This window comes from Lagenorhynchus albirostris, chromosome 20 (assembly GCF_949774975.1).
Source record: "Lagenorhynchus albirostris chromosome 20, mLagAlb1.1, whole genome shotgun sequence".
In the NCBI taxonomy this organism is placed as follows: domain Eukaryota; kingdom Metazoa; phylum Chordata; class Mammalia; order Artiodactyla; family Delphinidae; genus Lagenorhynchus; species Lagenorhynchus albirostris.
The window spans coordinates 13,864,510-13,882,147 of NC_083114.1; the positions used below are offsets into that span (position 1 = coordinate 13,864,510).

General features: G+C 45.1%; 1 protein-coding gene across 10 annotated transcripts in view; it reads right to left on the bottom strand.

Moving 5' to 3' along the window:
- VPS53 (VPS53 subunit of GARP complex) overlaps positions 1-17,638 on the bottom strand; it is a 139,781-nt gene that overhangs the window by 25,343 nt on the left and 96,800 nt on the right. For all 10 annotated transcript variants that reach the window (XR_009537732.1, XR_009537731.1, XR_009537729.1 and 7 more), the window contains 2 exons: positions 8,917-9,065; positions 5,462-5,531 (listed from right to left, as the gene is read on the bottom strand). Coding sequence is in view for 1 of the 10 variants with exons in the window: in XM_060135395.1 (XP_059991378.1) it covers positions 5,462-5,531; positions 8,917-9,065 (219 nt within the window). In the remaining 9 variants the exon portion in view is untranslated. The remainder of the gene's footprint in view (positions 1-5,461; positions 5,532-8,916; positions 9,066-17,638) is intronic.

A 17,638-nucleotide genomic window follows, 5' to 3' on the forward strand; every position in this document is an offset into this window, starting at 1 on the left:
AGGTTCATCTATGTTGTAGCATGTGTAAGTATTTCATTTCTATTTAGAGCTGAATAATATTCCCTTGTAAGATTAAACCATTTTCTTTATCCATTCATCAACTGATGGGCATTTGAGTTGTTTCTCCTTTTTGGCTATTATGAATAACGCTGCTTTGAATAACGCTGCACAAGTGTTTGCATGAACATACTTTTCCAGTTCTTTTGGGTTTCTATCTAGGAGTGGAATTGCTGGGTTACATGGGAACTCTATGTTTAACATTGTGAGAAACTGCCAAACTGTTTCCCAAAATGGCTGCAGCATTTTCCATTTCCAGTGTACAAGGGTTCTAATTTCTCCACATCCTTGCTGGAACTGACTTTCCTATGTGGTGTGTGGTTAAGGTCAAGATTAATTTTTTTTCCACGTGGATATTCAATTACTCAGCACTGTTTACTGAGAAGACCATCCCTTCCCAACTGAATTAGTGCCATTTTTGTCATAAATCAAGTGTCTATGTATGTGTGGGTCTATTTCTGAACTTGACTCTGTTCTGTTGGCCCATTTGTCCCTGTGTGCTTAATTACTTCAGCATTAAAATAAGTCTTGGTATCCTGAGGTTTAAATCCTCCAACTCTCTGCTCTTTCTTTAGAGTTATTTTAGCTATTCTTGGTCTCTGCACTTCCATCCAACTTTTAGAATCAACTTATCAATTCCCATTCACACCCACATCCACCCCACCCCTACTGAGATTTTACTGTATCTAGAGGTTAATGTTGGAAGAATTGATATTTTAAAAATAGTGAGTCCTGGGCTTCCCTGGTGGTGCAGCAGTTGAGAGTCCGCCTGCCGATGCAGGGGACATGGGTTCATGCCCCTGTCCGGGAAGATCCCACGTGCCGCGGAGCGGCTGGGCCCGTGAGCCCTGGCCACTGAGTCTGCGCATCCGGAGCCTGTGCTCCACAACGGGAGAGGCCACAACAGTGAGAGGCCCACATACCGCAAAAATAAATAAATAAATAAATAAAAATATTGAGTCCTTTAATACATGAACATGAGCTTTCCTGACATTTTAAAGGTCTTCTTTAATGTCTCTTAATATTGTATCATTTTCTGTGTAAAAGACTAGCACACTTTTTAATAGACTTATTCCTAGCTATTTAAGGTCTCCTAACACTACTGTATATGGTTTCATTAAAAATTTATCATTTTAAATTGTTTGTTGCTGTTATATGCAAATATTAAAAATAATTTAAATACTGACCTTATATCTCACACCGCTACTAAATTTATATTCTAATAGTTTGTAGATTCTCTTGGATATTGTCATTCACAATCACGTTCTCTGTGAAATGTGAAAAATGACAGTTTTGTTTCTTCCATTCTAATCTGTGTACCTTTTATTTCTTTAAAACTTTCTTTTATTTTTTGTCTTATTGTTCTGGCTAGGACTTCAAGGGCAATGTGGGATAGAAATGGTGACAGCAGACATCCTTGTCTTCTTCCTAATGTCAAGAGAAAATCTTTCTATATTTGACCATTAAGTGTGATGTTTATGGCAATACTGTTTTTCATTAACTGATTCATTTCTTTCATGAGCTGGCTCGGTCTCCCCATCTCCAGGACCCTGGCGACCCTGCCAATGCTTGTAAACCCCTGTGGAGAATGGCCGTGCCTGTCTCTTTGTGTGGCACAAAGGAGGACCCTTTTGACTGGGTGACAGAAGAGGCTTCAAGCTCTCAGTGGGAAGGAGGGCCTCATAAAAATCAAGACGGGCCAGAGCTTAATGAGACAGAGAAAAGTGAGCAGTTGGGTAGTTAAGAGATTCAAAAAGGTCTTTAGGGACTTCCCTGGTGGCGCAGTGGTTAAGAATCCACCTGCCAACGCAGGGGGACATGGGTTCGAGCCCTGGTCCGGGAAGATCCCACATGCCGCAGAGCAACTAAGCTCGTGCTCCACAACTACTGAGCCCGCGTACCACAACTTGCCACAGCTACTGAAGCCCGTGCGCCTAGAGCCCGTGCTCCGCAACAAAGAGAAGCCACCGAAATGAGAAGCCCACGCACCGCAACGAAGAGTAGCCCCCGCTCGCCACAACTAGAGAAAACCCGTGCGCAGCAACGAAGACCCAACGCAGCCAAAAATAAATAAATAAATGAATGAATAGAAAGAAATGTAGATGTTTAAAAAAAAATCACGTTATTTAAAAACTAAATAAATAAATTTATTTTAAAAAAAGTCAATATGGTCAAAATGTGGTAATATGTATGATGGAATACTGTTCAGCCTTAAAAAGAAGGAAATTCTGAAGCATACTAACATGAATAAACCCTGAAAGCACACTGAGTGAAATAAGCCAGACACAAATGGACAGATACTGTATGATTCCACTTCTAGGAGGTCCCTCGAGCAGTTATATTCATAGCGATAGAAAGGAGAATGGTGGCTGCCAGCAGCTGGGGCAGGAGGGCTGGGGAGCTAGTGTTTAATGGGAAGGGAGTTTCAGTTTGGGATGATGAAAAAGGTCTGGAAGTGGATGGTGGATGTTTGCACAACAATGTGAATATACTTAATACTAGGAACTGTACACTTAAAATGGTTAAAATGTTAAATTTTATGTTATGTATGTTTTACCACAATAAAAAAAGTCAATATGGTATATAAAGATAATTCAAAGGAAAATATTTATGGATCTAAAATATTCTGAGCAATATAGTTCATGTCTATATTTCATAGACATGAACTATATTGCTCAAAATATTTTATTTTTATTTTTTTAAGATTTTTAAAAAATATTTACTTATTTATTTGGTTGCCCTGCGTCTCAGTTGCAGCAGGTGGGCTCCTTAGTTGAGGCATGCAAACTCTTAGTTGTGGCATGCTTGTGGGGTCTAGTTCCCTGACCAGGGATCAAACCCGGGCCCCCTGCATTGGGAGCGCAGAGTCTTAACCACTGCGCCACCAGGGAAGTCCCCTCAAAATATTTTAGATCCACAATACAATAGATCTAGAAGGAGGTGTGTGGAGAGTCTGATTCAGGGCTCTTATTTAAACATGAGGAAACTGAGTCCAGAGCAAGGAAGCAACTGCTCGTGATCACAGGGACCATTAAAAGCAGAGCGGGGACTGGACCCCAAGTTTTAGGGTCCTTTTCCCAACACTACAATGTGCTGCTTCCTCTCTGGTAAGTAGTTTATGCAAATGGATTCCTTTTTTTTTTTTTAATAAATTTATTTATTTATTTTTGGCTGTGTTGGGTCTTCGTTGCTGCACGCAGGCTTTCTCTAGTTGCAGCGAGTGGGGGCTACTCTTCGTTGCGGTGCGCGGGCTTCTCATTGCAGTGGCTTCTCTTGTTGCGGAGCATGGGCTCTAGGCACGCGGGCCTCAGTGGTTGTGGCATGTGGGCTCAGCAGTTGTGGTTCGTGGGCTCTAGAGCACAGGCTCAGCAGTTGTGGCTCACGGGCTTAGCTGCTCCGCAACATATGAGATCTTCCCAGACCAGGGCCCGAACCCGTGTCCCCTGCATTGGCAGGCGGATTCTTAACCACTGCGCCACCAGGGAAGTCCCTGGATTCCTTTTCTACTGTGTGCTCGGTCATAGATACTGTGGCCAAAAGACTAATTAATGACCCTGCAAATCCCACAAGACTCTCTGAAAATCACAAACTAGCAAGAAGCATTACAAATACTGGTATGGTTCAGTTCCACGTGCCCTTGCAATTGCTCAAGTGGACTCTGGGGCCCAAAGAGAAATAATTTACTTTATACAGTAATCAGGAAGAGAATCAAGAGCAGGAAAATGTCTCCTTTCCCATTTTTGGCACAAGTATTAAAGTGTAGTCTAAATTTAGGATCTAGTACTTCTGTGGCAAAGCAGAGGCATCTGAGATTAGGCCTCAGTCTTTGCTTTGACTCTCACAGCTTTTGTTAAAGTTTGGATTACAGCCGCTGCAAGACTTGCAGCAGAATCTGTGTTTTTTTTTTTTTTTTCCCGGTACGCGGTCCTCTCACTGTTGTGGCCTCTCCTATTGCGGAGCACAGGCTCTGGACGCGCAGGCTCAGCGGCCATGGCTCACGGGCCCAGCTGCTCCGCGGCATGTGGGATCTTCCTGGACCGGGGCACGAACCCGTGTCCCCTGCATTGGCAGGCAGACTCTCAACCACTGCGTCACCAGGGAAGCCCGGTTCCTATGGTTTTGCTGCCTGATTGATCACGCCTCCAGCTCCATGACTGCTTGGGTTTCTAAGGCCAGATACTCAGGGCAAGAACGGACCCAAGCTAAACCTGAACTTCACGTGGGAATCCTCCAAGGGCCACATTGCCTTTAGTTCTCACCCACGGCCTCCCCCAGGCTGGGCCTGTTGAGATCTATGCTCTCCTGTCACCCACTCCTATTTGTCTGGGGTCTGAGAAAGTAAAACACCAGTTTCACAGATGGTTTTCTCATCCGCATCTCAAAGCAGAAGTAAATACTGGCCAAATTGATATATTTCTGAAGGTGCGGGCTTTCAAGTCTGAGCTGATTATTTTAACATTCTTTTAAAGAAGAGAAAATCTGAGGAAAATAGATATGACATTGGGTTCATGTGACAATATGAAAATATCATGCTACTGGACACTAAATGAGCTTGTAAGGCCTGGGCAGAGCTGCAAACTCATGGAAACATGCTTCCAATGAGTCAACTTTGTGTTCCAGTGGCTTCATCAAGTCTAGAGACAGAAACCTAGTAACTGAGAATCTAAAGCTTCTCTCAGACACACAGAGAGCAATCACTCCGCGTCCTCTCCTATCACACACAAAAGTGAACAGAGTGGATTCCTGATAAACATGAGTTAATGAAACTGGGCGTGCTGGGGCATCATTCTGCTGTTTCCCGAGGACAGAATTCGTTCTGTGTTTATGACATGCAAGAGGTAAGAATTTCCAAACACTGAAATTCTACACTCAGACACAGTCGGTCAGTGTCTGAACCCACGCAACCTCCCAGGAAGTTTGCTGAGACAGTACTTCTGACTCTGCTAAGCTGGTCAGCCAGACAGCCCGCGGCAAGCATCAACTAGATGTTTCTATGTGGGGAGATGGGCATTGACAATGGAAACAAACTATCAGTAGTAACAGCTGGCATTTGCTGAGGGCTTCTCATATGCCTGACATTGGGTCAAGCACTTCAGTGCATTATCTTGTTTAATCTTCACAACCACCCTGTGAGGCGCTGCTGTGAGTATCCCCATTTTATAGCTGAAGAAACTACAGCCCTGGAAGGTTAAGCAACTTGTCTAAGGACAAACACCTTAGGAGGTACTCAATGAAAATGTTTTCAATAAATGGATGAATAATTTAAGCTGCCAGGTCATCATTCTGTCCTCAAACAGGGAAATCAGTGACTTTACTTCTCCACAGCAGCTCTGTACTAAGAAGTTACACAGTCTGATCTACGACAAAAGCCATAAGGAACAGTCCTATCCCAGTTCCGTCTTACCTGTTCTGCTCCCACCATGCTAATTGGCTTGCACTTGAAGAGGTGGGTGATGAACTTGGGAATGAAGGAGCTGTGGATAAAAAAGAAGTGACAAATTAGGCTTATATTCTCTTTGGTAAAGAACTGCAGAAACATTTCTTCTTTTTTTAAGGCCCCACTTCCTTCTACAAGAAAACTGAGAATTAAAGTAGACACTACTGTGGCCTACAAGCATCCACTCTTTTTCTTTCTAACTATAGCCCTGGTTTTATTTAGGTAAATCTAGCCTTGGGATGCTGGGGAAAAGCTGATCCCTCCTAAACTACAGGCAGAGCCTGGGGTCCCTTGGTGACTGTTGTTGGTACTGACATGGCTTGTCATCCAAGCCAGCTGGAGGGAAGGACTTCATTGCACGGCTGGGGCGAGTCTCTCTTCTTCTTTAGGGTATTCGTGTGTTTGGATTTAACATCTAGAGCTAACATTTTACCACTGTTCTAAGGATGAAGCCAGGCCCAAGGAGAGGAGGGTAAGTAAAGAGCCTGGGTCCTTAATGACATTGCTGAACCACTGAGGCAGTCATCTTTGGATCTCTCCTATCTCTGGACTTTGGTTATATGAAATAAAAAAATTCACCTCTGTTTAGGTCAGTCTGAGTCAGGGCTTCTATGACTAGTAGCTGAAAACACCCTAATAGATAAAGATAGTCGAATACACATGAGGTAGTTATGCGATCTTAAATGCAAAAAAATAGGAAATAAATGCTAAGGGAGTAACTGTCAGATCAGGGAACAAAATACATGATCTCCAAAAAGTTTACTGGGGACTGAAGGGCAACCTGGGCCAGGTAGATTGATGATGCTGGTTTGGGGAAAGGGAGAATATGATTTTAATAGGTCAGGAGGGCTTTTTAGAAAAAAAACTGCAGAGGCCTGTGTAGGGAAGGCTGAGTTGTACTGGTACAGAACAGAAGATGTGGGAACCAGAAATGCCTATAATCAGGCCAGATTCAGAGTGAGCTGACCAGGAGAACACAGGGCCCACGACGAAGGGAGGACCATGGCAATAAAGGGCTTGGAGGTTGAGGTAAAGCCTGGCCAGCCTCTCCCTCTCCTCACTCTCCAAATGCTGCTCTCAGGCTTGCGCTCGCCACGCTCTGCTCTCTCCACATCTTTCCCAGAATGCGTGTGCCCACTCTGCTATCCAGTGGCCTACTGGACATCCCACTGGCATGGCACCAGTACCTCGACCCCAGCATATCCAAGACTCAGCCCCACCCCAAAACCAGGCTCAGGGGACTGGATCTCCTCTGCCCAGTCATCCAAGTCAGAAACCATACCCTTGCCCTCAACTCCATTATCCAATCAGTTCCCAGCTCTTCCCTGAAGGCCCACACCCACCCCTCCTGACCAGCCCCCTGCCGCTGCCCTTCTCTTTCTCACTAGAGCTCTTTCAGTTGTTTCCTAACTGGTCTCCTAGCCTTCGGCCTTATCATTTCTCATCCATCAGCCAGCTGCCAAAGAAATCTATCAATATTTCAGATGCAAACATGACCAAGACGCTCCCCTGATTACAATTCTTGCGATGGCTGCAGACAGGCCTTCCTTCACTGTCTTGACTCTCTCTCCCCAGCCCCATCTTGCTAAGCCCTGGTGCGCTGTGCTTCAAGTGGGCTGGGCCACTTGCAGATCCTACGACTCTGTAGAGGCTGTCTGATGCCTCTGTGCACTTGCTCACGCTGCTCCCTCTGCCTGGAATGCCCTTCCCCACGGCCTTGCAGGTCAGTGCACACATGTCTCCCGGACTCTGCTCAAGGCCAGCTTTCCTATGAAGCCTTTCCTCAGTCACCTCCACCATACTCTGCAGAGTTCACAGACCTCTAGCCTAATACGTAACCTACTCTGTTACACTTATTTGCTTACACGTCTACTTCCCTCCACTTGACCGTAAGGCAAATGCAGACAGGGACCACGTCTACTAAGCCAAAGCACTTAACTCTGCATCTGGAACACAGCAGGCGCTCAACTGACTGCACGCTGAATAAATAATAAATAATAATGGTAACAGCTAACACTTTTTAAATGTCAGCATGGTACCAGCACTTTACCAGGACGTTTTTAACACTTCTGATTTTATCCCTCCAACCACTAGTAAGAGATCTATCATCTCCATGACTGAATGGAGGAGAATCAGCTGAGTGGATGAGGGAAGTCGCTTATGGTTCAAACAGTAGTTTCAATCAGCGGGGTGATCCTGATGTCTAAACAGGAGAGACTGTGGTTGCTTCAGAGACCCAGTGGAGGCAAAAGGAAACATCCAAGGCTTTGCATTAGTGAGATGAGAAGGGAAGTTAAAAGGAAAGAGATGTCAGCTCCAGATATCAGATCTACGGGAATGCCTGCCGATTGATCAGGAGGGGGTGAGGACAAGGGCCTATGTGTGATTTACCAGCAATGCTTTCAACACGCGTTAAGGAGCACCCAGAGAGTGGAGGGGTGTCCGCTCCTGGCCTACCCGCCGCCCCGCACATGTCAATGCCTCCCGGGAGAGGCCACGCGAGCCTTTCCTGACAAACTGGGAACTGAAGCTTACGCCACAAGCCACTCCATAACTGTTGCTCCTTAGGGATTCATTTGTGAGGGAAAGCCTTAATTGAATACAAACTGGGAGAGAGCTGGGGAAGACAGAAACTTGGAGCCCTAAATCACCCTTTGGGACTTGGATGAGAACAACCTAAATTCAGTAGCTGGGACTGGGCCCATCTTCCTGAGGCCCTTGCCTGCGAAGTCTGCCAAAACGCTTGTTTGATACTTGGTCAGAGGAGGTACTGACCCTCCACGGTGTCCGGTCTCCAGAGAAACAGTGCTATAACCAGATGCTGACTGTCGAGGGACCAAACCATTTCCCCTCTTTAAAATAAGCCAGAAATGGCCACACAGGAGGACGTGGCAGGAAGACACGCAGCGCAGTGTTCACTCCACCTACTTGGCAATGGACTGGCTCCCTGACTTGCTCTCCCCGATTTCTAGTACCTTCCCTGGGCTCATGCATGTCCACAAGTGGATATATTCCAGCAGCCACAGTAACGAGTGCTATGAGGAAGGAGTAAGACAAGGCTCAAAAGAAACAACTCATGGTTCCTACCCTTAAAAAGCTTATCATCTAGCTGGAGACACAAAATAGATACATGAAATGTTGAAAAATAATTTTCATTACCCAAACCTGGGGGGAGGCAGGGGTGTCATCATGTCCACGTAATTCGAATGACAGGAGCTCCCCACTCACTTCTGTCTGTCTTAATGAGGATGACTGTATGGCTACTACTGTTCTTTAGGACTTTAAGTAGCAAATTTAGTTTACTATGCTTCTCTGGGGTACAAAGAAATTAGCTGGACGGCGGGGACACCTGGATCGGGCGCGTGCTGGTGGTCAGCATGGCATTCAGAACAACCCAGTGATGAGGATGCTCTAGGACTTACTTTGCAAATTTAATGCAGAACTGTGTGAAGTATTTCCGCGTGGAAGCCAGGTTGTCACGGATGATGGGGACGTTCTGTTTTATGTGAAGAATGACAGAGGTGACGTAGGGGCTCTGGTCACCGACATGCTCCACGTTCTGCCACTGCATCTGAAAATGGAGACAGGGCGGGACAAGCCTTTAGGTCCTCTGCTGGAGGATAGCCTTACCTCTTAGCGAGGAAGGGGCAAGGGTGGTGGAAATGAGCCCGTGACTTGCTGTCACGGAGGCTGATTTGTCTTGAGGGGGTTTGTCTCTCCCTGTCTATAGGAGCTAATCATGAATAGAAACAAGTAAGCCCACCTTTTCCCTGACAGTGAAGTGTACCTTTTCCTACCCTGTCCCTCTCAGGCTTGAAACAGCCTTCCCTCCTCATCTAAGTGCCACCTTCTTTCTAAACGAACCCTCACCAGGCAGATGAACTGGATCGTATTCTTCTACGAGCTGCTCCACCTGAAAGGGGCTGTGGGTGGACAGGGGAGGGACGTCTATTTCCGACCAGGCTGGCAGCTTGGGAAACCCGAGAGGTGGCTGGGCCACACGAAAGGAAACCTGGAATGCCCTTCTCTCAGGTACACGGGGAGCAGTTGGGGATTTTTTTTTTTTTGCTGTACCCTGCAGCATGTGGGACCTTAGTTCCTCGACCAGGGATTGAACCCGCACCCCCTGCATTGGAAGGCTGCGTCTTAACCACTGGACCGCCAGGGAAGTCCCAAATTGGAGATTTTTTTTTTTTTAAAAAGGAAATTAGAAACAATATGACCTGTGAGACTTGCTTCAAAACAATCTAGTGCTGGGAGGAGCAGGTGAAACAAGATTAGTGAAGCTGGGTGATGGGTACATGAGGTTCATTATACTGTTTTCTCTATTTTTTCTGAAGTATAGTTGCTGTACAATACAGGTGTATTGTACAGGTGTATGATACAGCAACAGTTACAGGTGTACAATATAGCAACTCACAACTTTTAAAAAGTATAGTGGATTTACAGTGTTGTGTTGGTTTCTGAGCGACTCAGTTTTGAAAGGTGATGCTCCATTTATAGTTATTATAAAATATTGGCTATATCCCCTGTGTTGTACATTCTATCCTTGTAGCTTATTTTCTCTGCTTTTTGGTGGCTTATTTCTTCTACTTTTCTGTTTTCTCTACTTTTGTATATAATTGAAAATTTCCATAATCAAACATTAGACTCTTACTCCTAGAGCCTTTGGGGTTCTGTGGGATTTCAATCAAGGGGAAGGAAAGAGGATCTCTGGCAAACACGAGGGGCAGGTCAGAGGTTAAGACAGTGCCATGGGGAACGGGGCAGGGACTGTGTAGATGGCAGGTGTGGGGGAGATGGGCATCACTGAGAAGCCCTGTGTGACCCCTGACCAGGCCACGAACAAAAACGAGAGACCTGCTGGGCTTAAGTTCTCACAACCTGAGGAGAACTAGGGAAAATGCTCTGAAAGCATGTACAGTAAAAGGGAGAAAGAAGCAGTGGTATGATACTGCTTCCGCCTCGGATACACATGGGAGAAGGGAGGTCTTACCAGCTCCCAGCCTGCCCCGCGCTGGGGCTCTGCTGAGTCAGCCTCTCAGAACGGAGCCGGGCTGTCTAATAAAAGGACCCTAAGCCAAACACAAACCATGTAACACGTTCACGGAACGAGGGCAGTAGTTCTGAGGCCTTGATGTCTCTGGCAAGAAAATACTATTTTTATAGAGCTCTTGGGGAAAGGAAAAATTCAATCCTGAGAGAACTTGTTTGAAAGAATCATATTGTACGTGGATGATCCCCCAGCTCCTGGGAAGCTCAAATGACTCTATGTTTTACCCGAATGTTTCTTCAAGTCAGCAGATATTTATATCCTGAAAGCTTTCAGTCTGTGCAAGGACAGAACCATGGCAAAGCAGGAAGGCACCTCCGTCTTCATTTTACAGATAAGAAAACCAAGGCCCAGGCACATGAAGTCTTACGCAAGCTTTCATAGTGACGCTCCAGAAGGAAAAGGGTCTCTAATTCTCTAACTGGGAAAAAAATAAAAATGAAGAACGGAGAGATGGTAGAAAAGTCTAATATGAACTGACTTTATATTCTAATTCTTTGGCTATGTGTAATGTTTTCCTCTTTTTCTTCTATTTTATTCAAGAGGCTTCTTTTCCATCTGATTTTAGAGATGTGACCCATCCAAACAAGGAACATCCTAGGGGGTTTTAAATGAGCGCACAGGGTTGAGGCCAGAATTGGCAGGTGCTGTTAGCACCTACGCTTCATCTTCTGCTCCCAGCTCGGCAGCGGCTCCGGAGCAGCAGGCCCCAGGACGGCACAGTCAACTGGGTAGAGAGCGGGACGCACCACCCCTCCACCCGACGCAAAGCTCGTCCATAGTAATGACCACTGTTTTCCAAATCGGCAGCAGTTTAGGTTTCAACAGCTCAAAAAGTTCATAAACAATTATCTACGCACAACGGTTCTCCATCGACAGAAGACAACCACAGAGGGAGGTGGTGACATGTCCTGTCATCGGTTTCAAAGCAGCTCCGGGGCAAGACGGAGCGTGTGGCGTGAGAGTTCAAGTTCCCGCTGGAGAGCTATCTCCTCTTGATCACCACTGGCCACGTCAATACGTGCCCACATTGGGAATCGGTGTGAAAAGACTGGATTTGCCTTAATACTTAAGCCAGTTAGGACTCCACCGGTCAAGTTAAAGGAAGTATTGGCAAAAGTCAAGTAGATTCGCAAGTTTAAATTTAAGTCAGCTTTATGAAGTAAGAAAAGAATTTAAAGTACTGGAAAACAATGAAAGTTGACATTGCTCGGACTATTTTCTAAAAAATGAACAAAATATCGTCAGCGGTGATGCTGTCCAGCCACTGCCTAGGACGGATGCTTTGCCATCACCCATCCCAATGACTTAGGGTTTGGGCTGTAACTCGAATGACCCGATATACCTACATCAGGGCCTACCGTGTGCAGGCTGCTTGGCCTGGCACTTTGCAAACATCATCTCATTACTATTCAGACGTCATCTTCCTCACAGCGGTCTTCTTGACGAGGAGACTCAAAAAGCTCAAAGAGGAGAGGTCACCTGCCCAAAGTCACACAGCTAGTTAACAGCAGAGTGGAGGCAGCCCAGGTCCATCTACAGCCCAAGCACTATACGAGGCCACTTCCTAGACACTTGTTAACAAATGATTTAAAACAAAGAAAACAAAGAACAAAGCACTCAACTGGCCCTAGTTCAAGGGGAGCCTAGTTTCTCACGGAGAAGCTAATGAAATACACAGGGATCAAGCCAAGTTCTCTTTCAAAAAGGGACACAAACAGTAGCTTGCGCTGGAAGAACAAACATCCTGAAAAGCCATCAGTCGAAGTAAGACTCCAACTTTTTCAGATGAACTTTGCATCTGACCTTTAAAATTTACCCCTCCATACTTCAAGTTTTTCCTTCTGCGCTTTTTGTTTAGAAGGTGGGGTGGGGTTGAATACCACTGGTGCTATATAAACAAGAAAAACAGTTTGCAAAAGAAGCGGTAACTAAGATGTAGGAGTGACAGAAACAGCAAGCAAGGAAAGGATCAAGATGACAATGGCAGAGCCTGTAGGACCCCACACTTGGCCTGAGGGAGAGGTTGTGAGGCCCGGGGCGTCGCCAGCGCCCGTGGTTTCTGCCACCTGGGGAGGAGTGTGTGGCTGCACCTCACAGGGAGGGTGAGGGAGAGGCTCATTCTTCCTGGCAAGAACCCACAGGAGCAGAGAATTCTGACCCATCCACTGATCAGAGGACAGGGCTCCACACTAGTTTACTATGGAACTTGTGTTTCTCCATGGCTGTGTAAAACTTACAAAGGGGTCTCCTAAGAAACTGATTTTCCTTAAGTGAGAATTCAACTTCCCAAGTACTCATCCTGATCATGGGAGTAGAGCTGTACAGAGCACGGATTCAGACATGTGGAGTCTGGGAACACTGCAGGTAATCAGTCTAGTGCTACAGTTTAGGCTGCTGGGCCGTTGGCCCCAGGCATGCACACATGCACACGCGCACACTCTCATGTCTGTCGGGGCTACTTTTACTCATAGAACAAGCGTGTGCTATGTTTCTAGGCACCTTCCCCATGTACAGCACTGAACCAAGAACTGTGGGGGGAATAAAAAAGAGGAGGGAGCATCTATCGAGCACCTACTGTGCACCAAGCACGATGACTGACATTTTCCTGTGAACCTACTGCTTATGATTATGCAGCGAAGAAGGTATTCTTACTCCTGCTTTATAGATGATAAGACAGGCTTGCGGACAATAAGGGGCTGGTCTAATGAAGCATAACTGGTAAGTCCGAATGGTTGAGATCTAGATATTGGTCTGACTAACTCCGAAATCCATGTTCTTTCCACTTTACCACGTTGCTTTCCAAAAGAAGTGTTACCACCTGAAATGAACTTGAAATTCGCTGAGGGATCTGGGGGGCAAGCAAAATCTACGTACAGAATGAGCTTGTCCACAGTAGATGATGTAGTGGTGGTGATGGTGGTGCAGAGGGGGAGGAAAGGATGACTCTCCTCACCTCTTTGATCAGGAATACACATTCCTTAACTCCAGGAGGAAAACCAAGAAGACCCAGGATAGAAAGTGGAGCAAAAAAGGCTCTAAGAAGATATATAGATATAGGGACTTCCCTGGTGGTCCAGTGGGTAAGACTGCATGCTCCCAATGCAGGGGGCCTGGGTTTGATCCCTGATAGGGGAACTAGACCCCACATGCATGCCGCAACTAAGAGTCGCATGCCGCAACAAAGATCCCACGTGCCACAACTAAGACCCGGAGCAGCCAAAATAACAAAATAAATAAATATTAAAAGAAGATGATATAGGTGTAGATTTTTTTTCCCATTCATTGCTGGGCCAATGGGAAGGTGAATTTGTATAACTTTTCTTTTTTTAAAAAAATAAATTTATTTATTTTTACTTTTGGCTGCATTAGGTCTTCCTTGCTGCATGCGGGCTTTCTCTGGTTGCAGCGAGGGGGGGCTACTTTTCGTTGCAGTGCACGGCCTTCTCATTGCGGTGGCTTCTCTTTGTTTCGGAGCACAGGCTGTAGGCACACGGGCTTCAGTAGTTGTGGCACACGGGCTCAGCAGTTGTGGCACGTGGGCTCAGTAGTTGTGGCTCACAGGCTCTAGAGTGCAGGCACAGTAGTTGTGGTGCACAGGCTTAGTTGCTCCGCGGCAGGTGGGATCTTCCCAGACCAGGGCTCAAACCCGCGTCCCCTGCATCGGCAGGTGGACTCTCAACCACTGCGCCACCAGGGGAGCCCCCCGTATAACCTTTCTTTTTTTTTTTTTTTTTTTGCGGTACACGGGCCTCTCACTGTTGTGGCCTTTCCCACTGCGGAACACAGGCTCCGGACGCGCAGGCTCAGCGTCCATGGCTCACGGGCCCAGCCGCTCCGCGGCATGTGGGATCTTCCCAGACCAGGGCACGAACCCGCGTCCCCTGCATCGGCAGGCGAACTCTCAACCACTGCGCCACCAGGGAAGCCCCCGTATAACCTTTCTTAAAGGCAAATTTAAAGTATCTATCAAAAAATCTTAGCATTTTACATAGCTTTAGATCTCTGCAATTTCCTTTACGGCAGTTAATCTGAAGTTAATAATTATGAAGGCTCAGAAAACATACACACACACGAACTTGTCCACTGTCATACTGTTTATAAATGTGAAAAATTGGAAATAGCCAAAAATCCATCAAAAGTGAAATGATCACTTACATTTCAAGGGCAATAGATGATAGTACTTAGGATGAAGGAATCTGGAGTCACCAGTCATGAGTTCTAATACTGTCTGTGCAACTTGCTAAGTGAGTGACTTGGGCAAGTGACCAAACTCTCTGTGCCTCAGTTTTCTCAGACATAGAATTGGGATGATGATAATGTGTATAATCTATACAGTTACTGAAAGACAGCACAGCGAATGCTCATAACATAGTACCTGGCATGTATTAATTCCATGGTAAATGTTAACTATTGTTATGATTTTAACAGTAAATACTCTGTACTATGGAATACTATGCAATCACTAAAAATATCATAGCTCTAGATCAAATGACACAGAAAACTATTAAAACCTGCTAAATGAGAAAAACAGGTTACATAGTAACTAAAGTATAAACTTATTTAATTTAAAAGTATATGCATAGAAAGAATGAAATATGTCTATTAATCAGAATTACGGGTGATTTAAATTTTCTTCTTCTTTTTTTTTTTTTTTTTTGTGGTACGTGGGTCTCTCACTGTTGTGGCCTCTCCCATTGCGGAGCACAGGCTCCGGACGCGCAGGCTCAGTGGCCATGGCTCACGGGTCCAGCCGCTCCACGGCATGTGGGATCTCCCCAGACCGGGGCACAAACCCGTGTCCCCTGCATCAGCAGGCGGACTCTCAACCACTGCGCCACCAGGGAAGCCCAAATTTTCTTCTTTTTAAAAATCTGTAATTTTCTGTAATGAAGGTAATTTGTTTTGGTCATAATGAAAAAAAATCTCTTTTACGAAGAAAGAAAGATGTGCTTTGATTATAGGTGGTACATGAAATTGAGGATTTCTTAACCATGGAGCTCTGTGGGCCTCCTGAAACAGATCTACATTTTAATGACAGAGGGAAATGAGAACAGATTTGAGGACTGTTCTAGCTATTTCAAAATGTCTTTGGGGGATAGTAAGGCGGCCTCCTAAATTAGTACATGTTCATGATCTTGAAACCTAATAGAAATTACATGCCAGACTGTAAGGAAATTTAATTTGGGTTTTTTTTTTTCTTAAAACTACCATTAATGGGCAAAAAGCTAAGTTTGTTTGATTTTGGACAGAGACTTAGATTCTTTAAATCTAGTGATGTGAGTAGCCCTAGGGAAAAGGACAGAGTGAGGAGAGGACCACAGGACCTTTTAAGGAAGCCACAGATTTTTTTTTTTAAATCCTACTTGTTAAAAAAAAAAATCCTACAAAAGGCCATAAGCAGACATACTAATTCCTAAGAATTCACAGAATTTACATTTAAAAGACAAAACTCTTCACATTTCCACCAAAGCACTCCAAACAACTTCCTTTCCAAGAATCAGGAGACTTGGTTTTATTTTTGGCTTCACTGTTATAAACCTATATGGCTATTTTTATGAAAAAGAAAACCAAGCAACACACCCCCCAGAAGGACAATTCATCAGTTTTAGGGAGAAACGTGCAGAGCAGACTGCACTACTTGGGTTGGCTGCTCAAGCCGATTTCTCCCCTGCAGGAAAGTCAGTGTCAGATTGAGAAATGCTGAAGACCAATATCTAACAGGATGCTTGTAAGTGCTTGAAGAGCTCATAGTCAAAGTGAGCGTGAATGCACACTTGTGTGAACCCAGCAGTACTGGGCACACACTGTCATCATTTCCGCGCTTTTAGACAAGTTGCTTACGCTCATTTTTGCCTCAGTTTCCACGTGTGCCAAAAACACTAACTCTTACTCTGTAAGTGTGGTGTGGTACAATCCTGCACAGAGGGGAGACCTGAGCCCTGGCTCTGCCACATGTTATCTAAGAGATCTGACAAGCGACCTAACTTCTCTGAGTTTCAGTTCCCTTATCTGTGAAAGAGAGAAGGAACTAACACAGGTACCTTACATATTTGTCAGAATTAAACGAGATAATGCCTTTGGGTGCTGATTCCTGGTAAGCGCTCGGTAGATAACAACTTACTATCATCTCACAGAGCTCATCTAAGAGAATAATGCAATATGGGAGGGGAAAGTGGTCTGAAAGGTAATTTTGACATAACTTAACATCAACACTACTGTAATCTCTAGGTTACAGTTTCAGAGAAACCACTAAACTCTCCTCATATTTCACTCCCTCCGTGTGGGCCTGGCCTGTTTAAAGACATTCCTGTGGATTTTCTACCAAACTTTGCCCCTCTGTGTTCTCCTCTCCTTTTCCAGCAGCAGGGCTCTTGCCCACAGCTGGGAAGCTAATAGCTAGATGTGGGCATTTCCTATTTCTGACTTTTCTTCAATCAGCTCCAGGATGCTACTTGTTGAAGAAAGAAGCCCTGCTATTAAGTACGATCCAGGAGCATCACATCATCCTCAACAGCACCTGGATGAGCCTGGAGGCTTCCGGGAGTCTACAATCCTGCCGTTTCCAATAAAGATGCCCAAGTTTCCTAACCTATGTCTACCAGCTCTACCCAGCTAAATCTGTTCAGGAGAGTTACTACCTATGTCTTATTTTGTCACCATTCTTGGTCAAATGGGTGTCTACAAACTTTTGTTCTTCCTGTCTTTTTTACTTTCAAAGTCATTCACGGAGTACTACTGTGGAGATCAAAAAATGAGTAAGACACAGCCCATGAGTTGTTCAAAGCTTAACGGGGGTGGGACACAGATATAAAAATAATTGTACAACAAAGTAGAGAGTTAGTATAGGTGCCGTGGTGTGAGGGAGGAAAACACTCTGGATGAGACAAAAAATGGTGACATTGGAAAAGACTCAAAATAGCCAAAACAATCTTGAAAAAGAACAAAATTGGAAGATGCATACTTCCTGATTTTAAAGCTTACTACAAATCTATAATAATCAGAACAGTGTGGTACTGGCATGAGGAAAGACATACAGATCAATGGAATAGAATTGAGAGTCCAGAAATAAACCCATGTACTTATGGTCA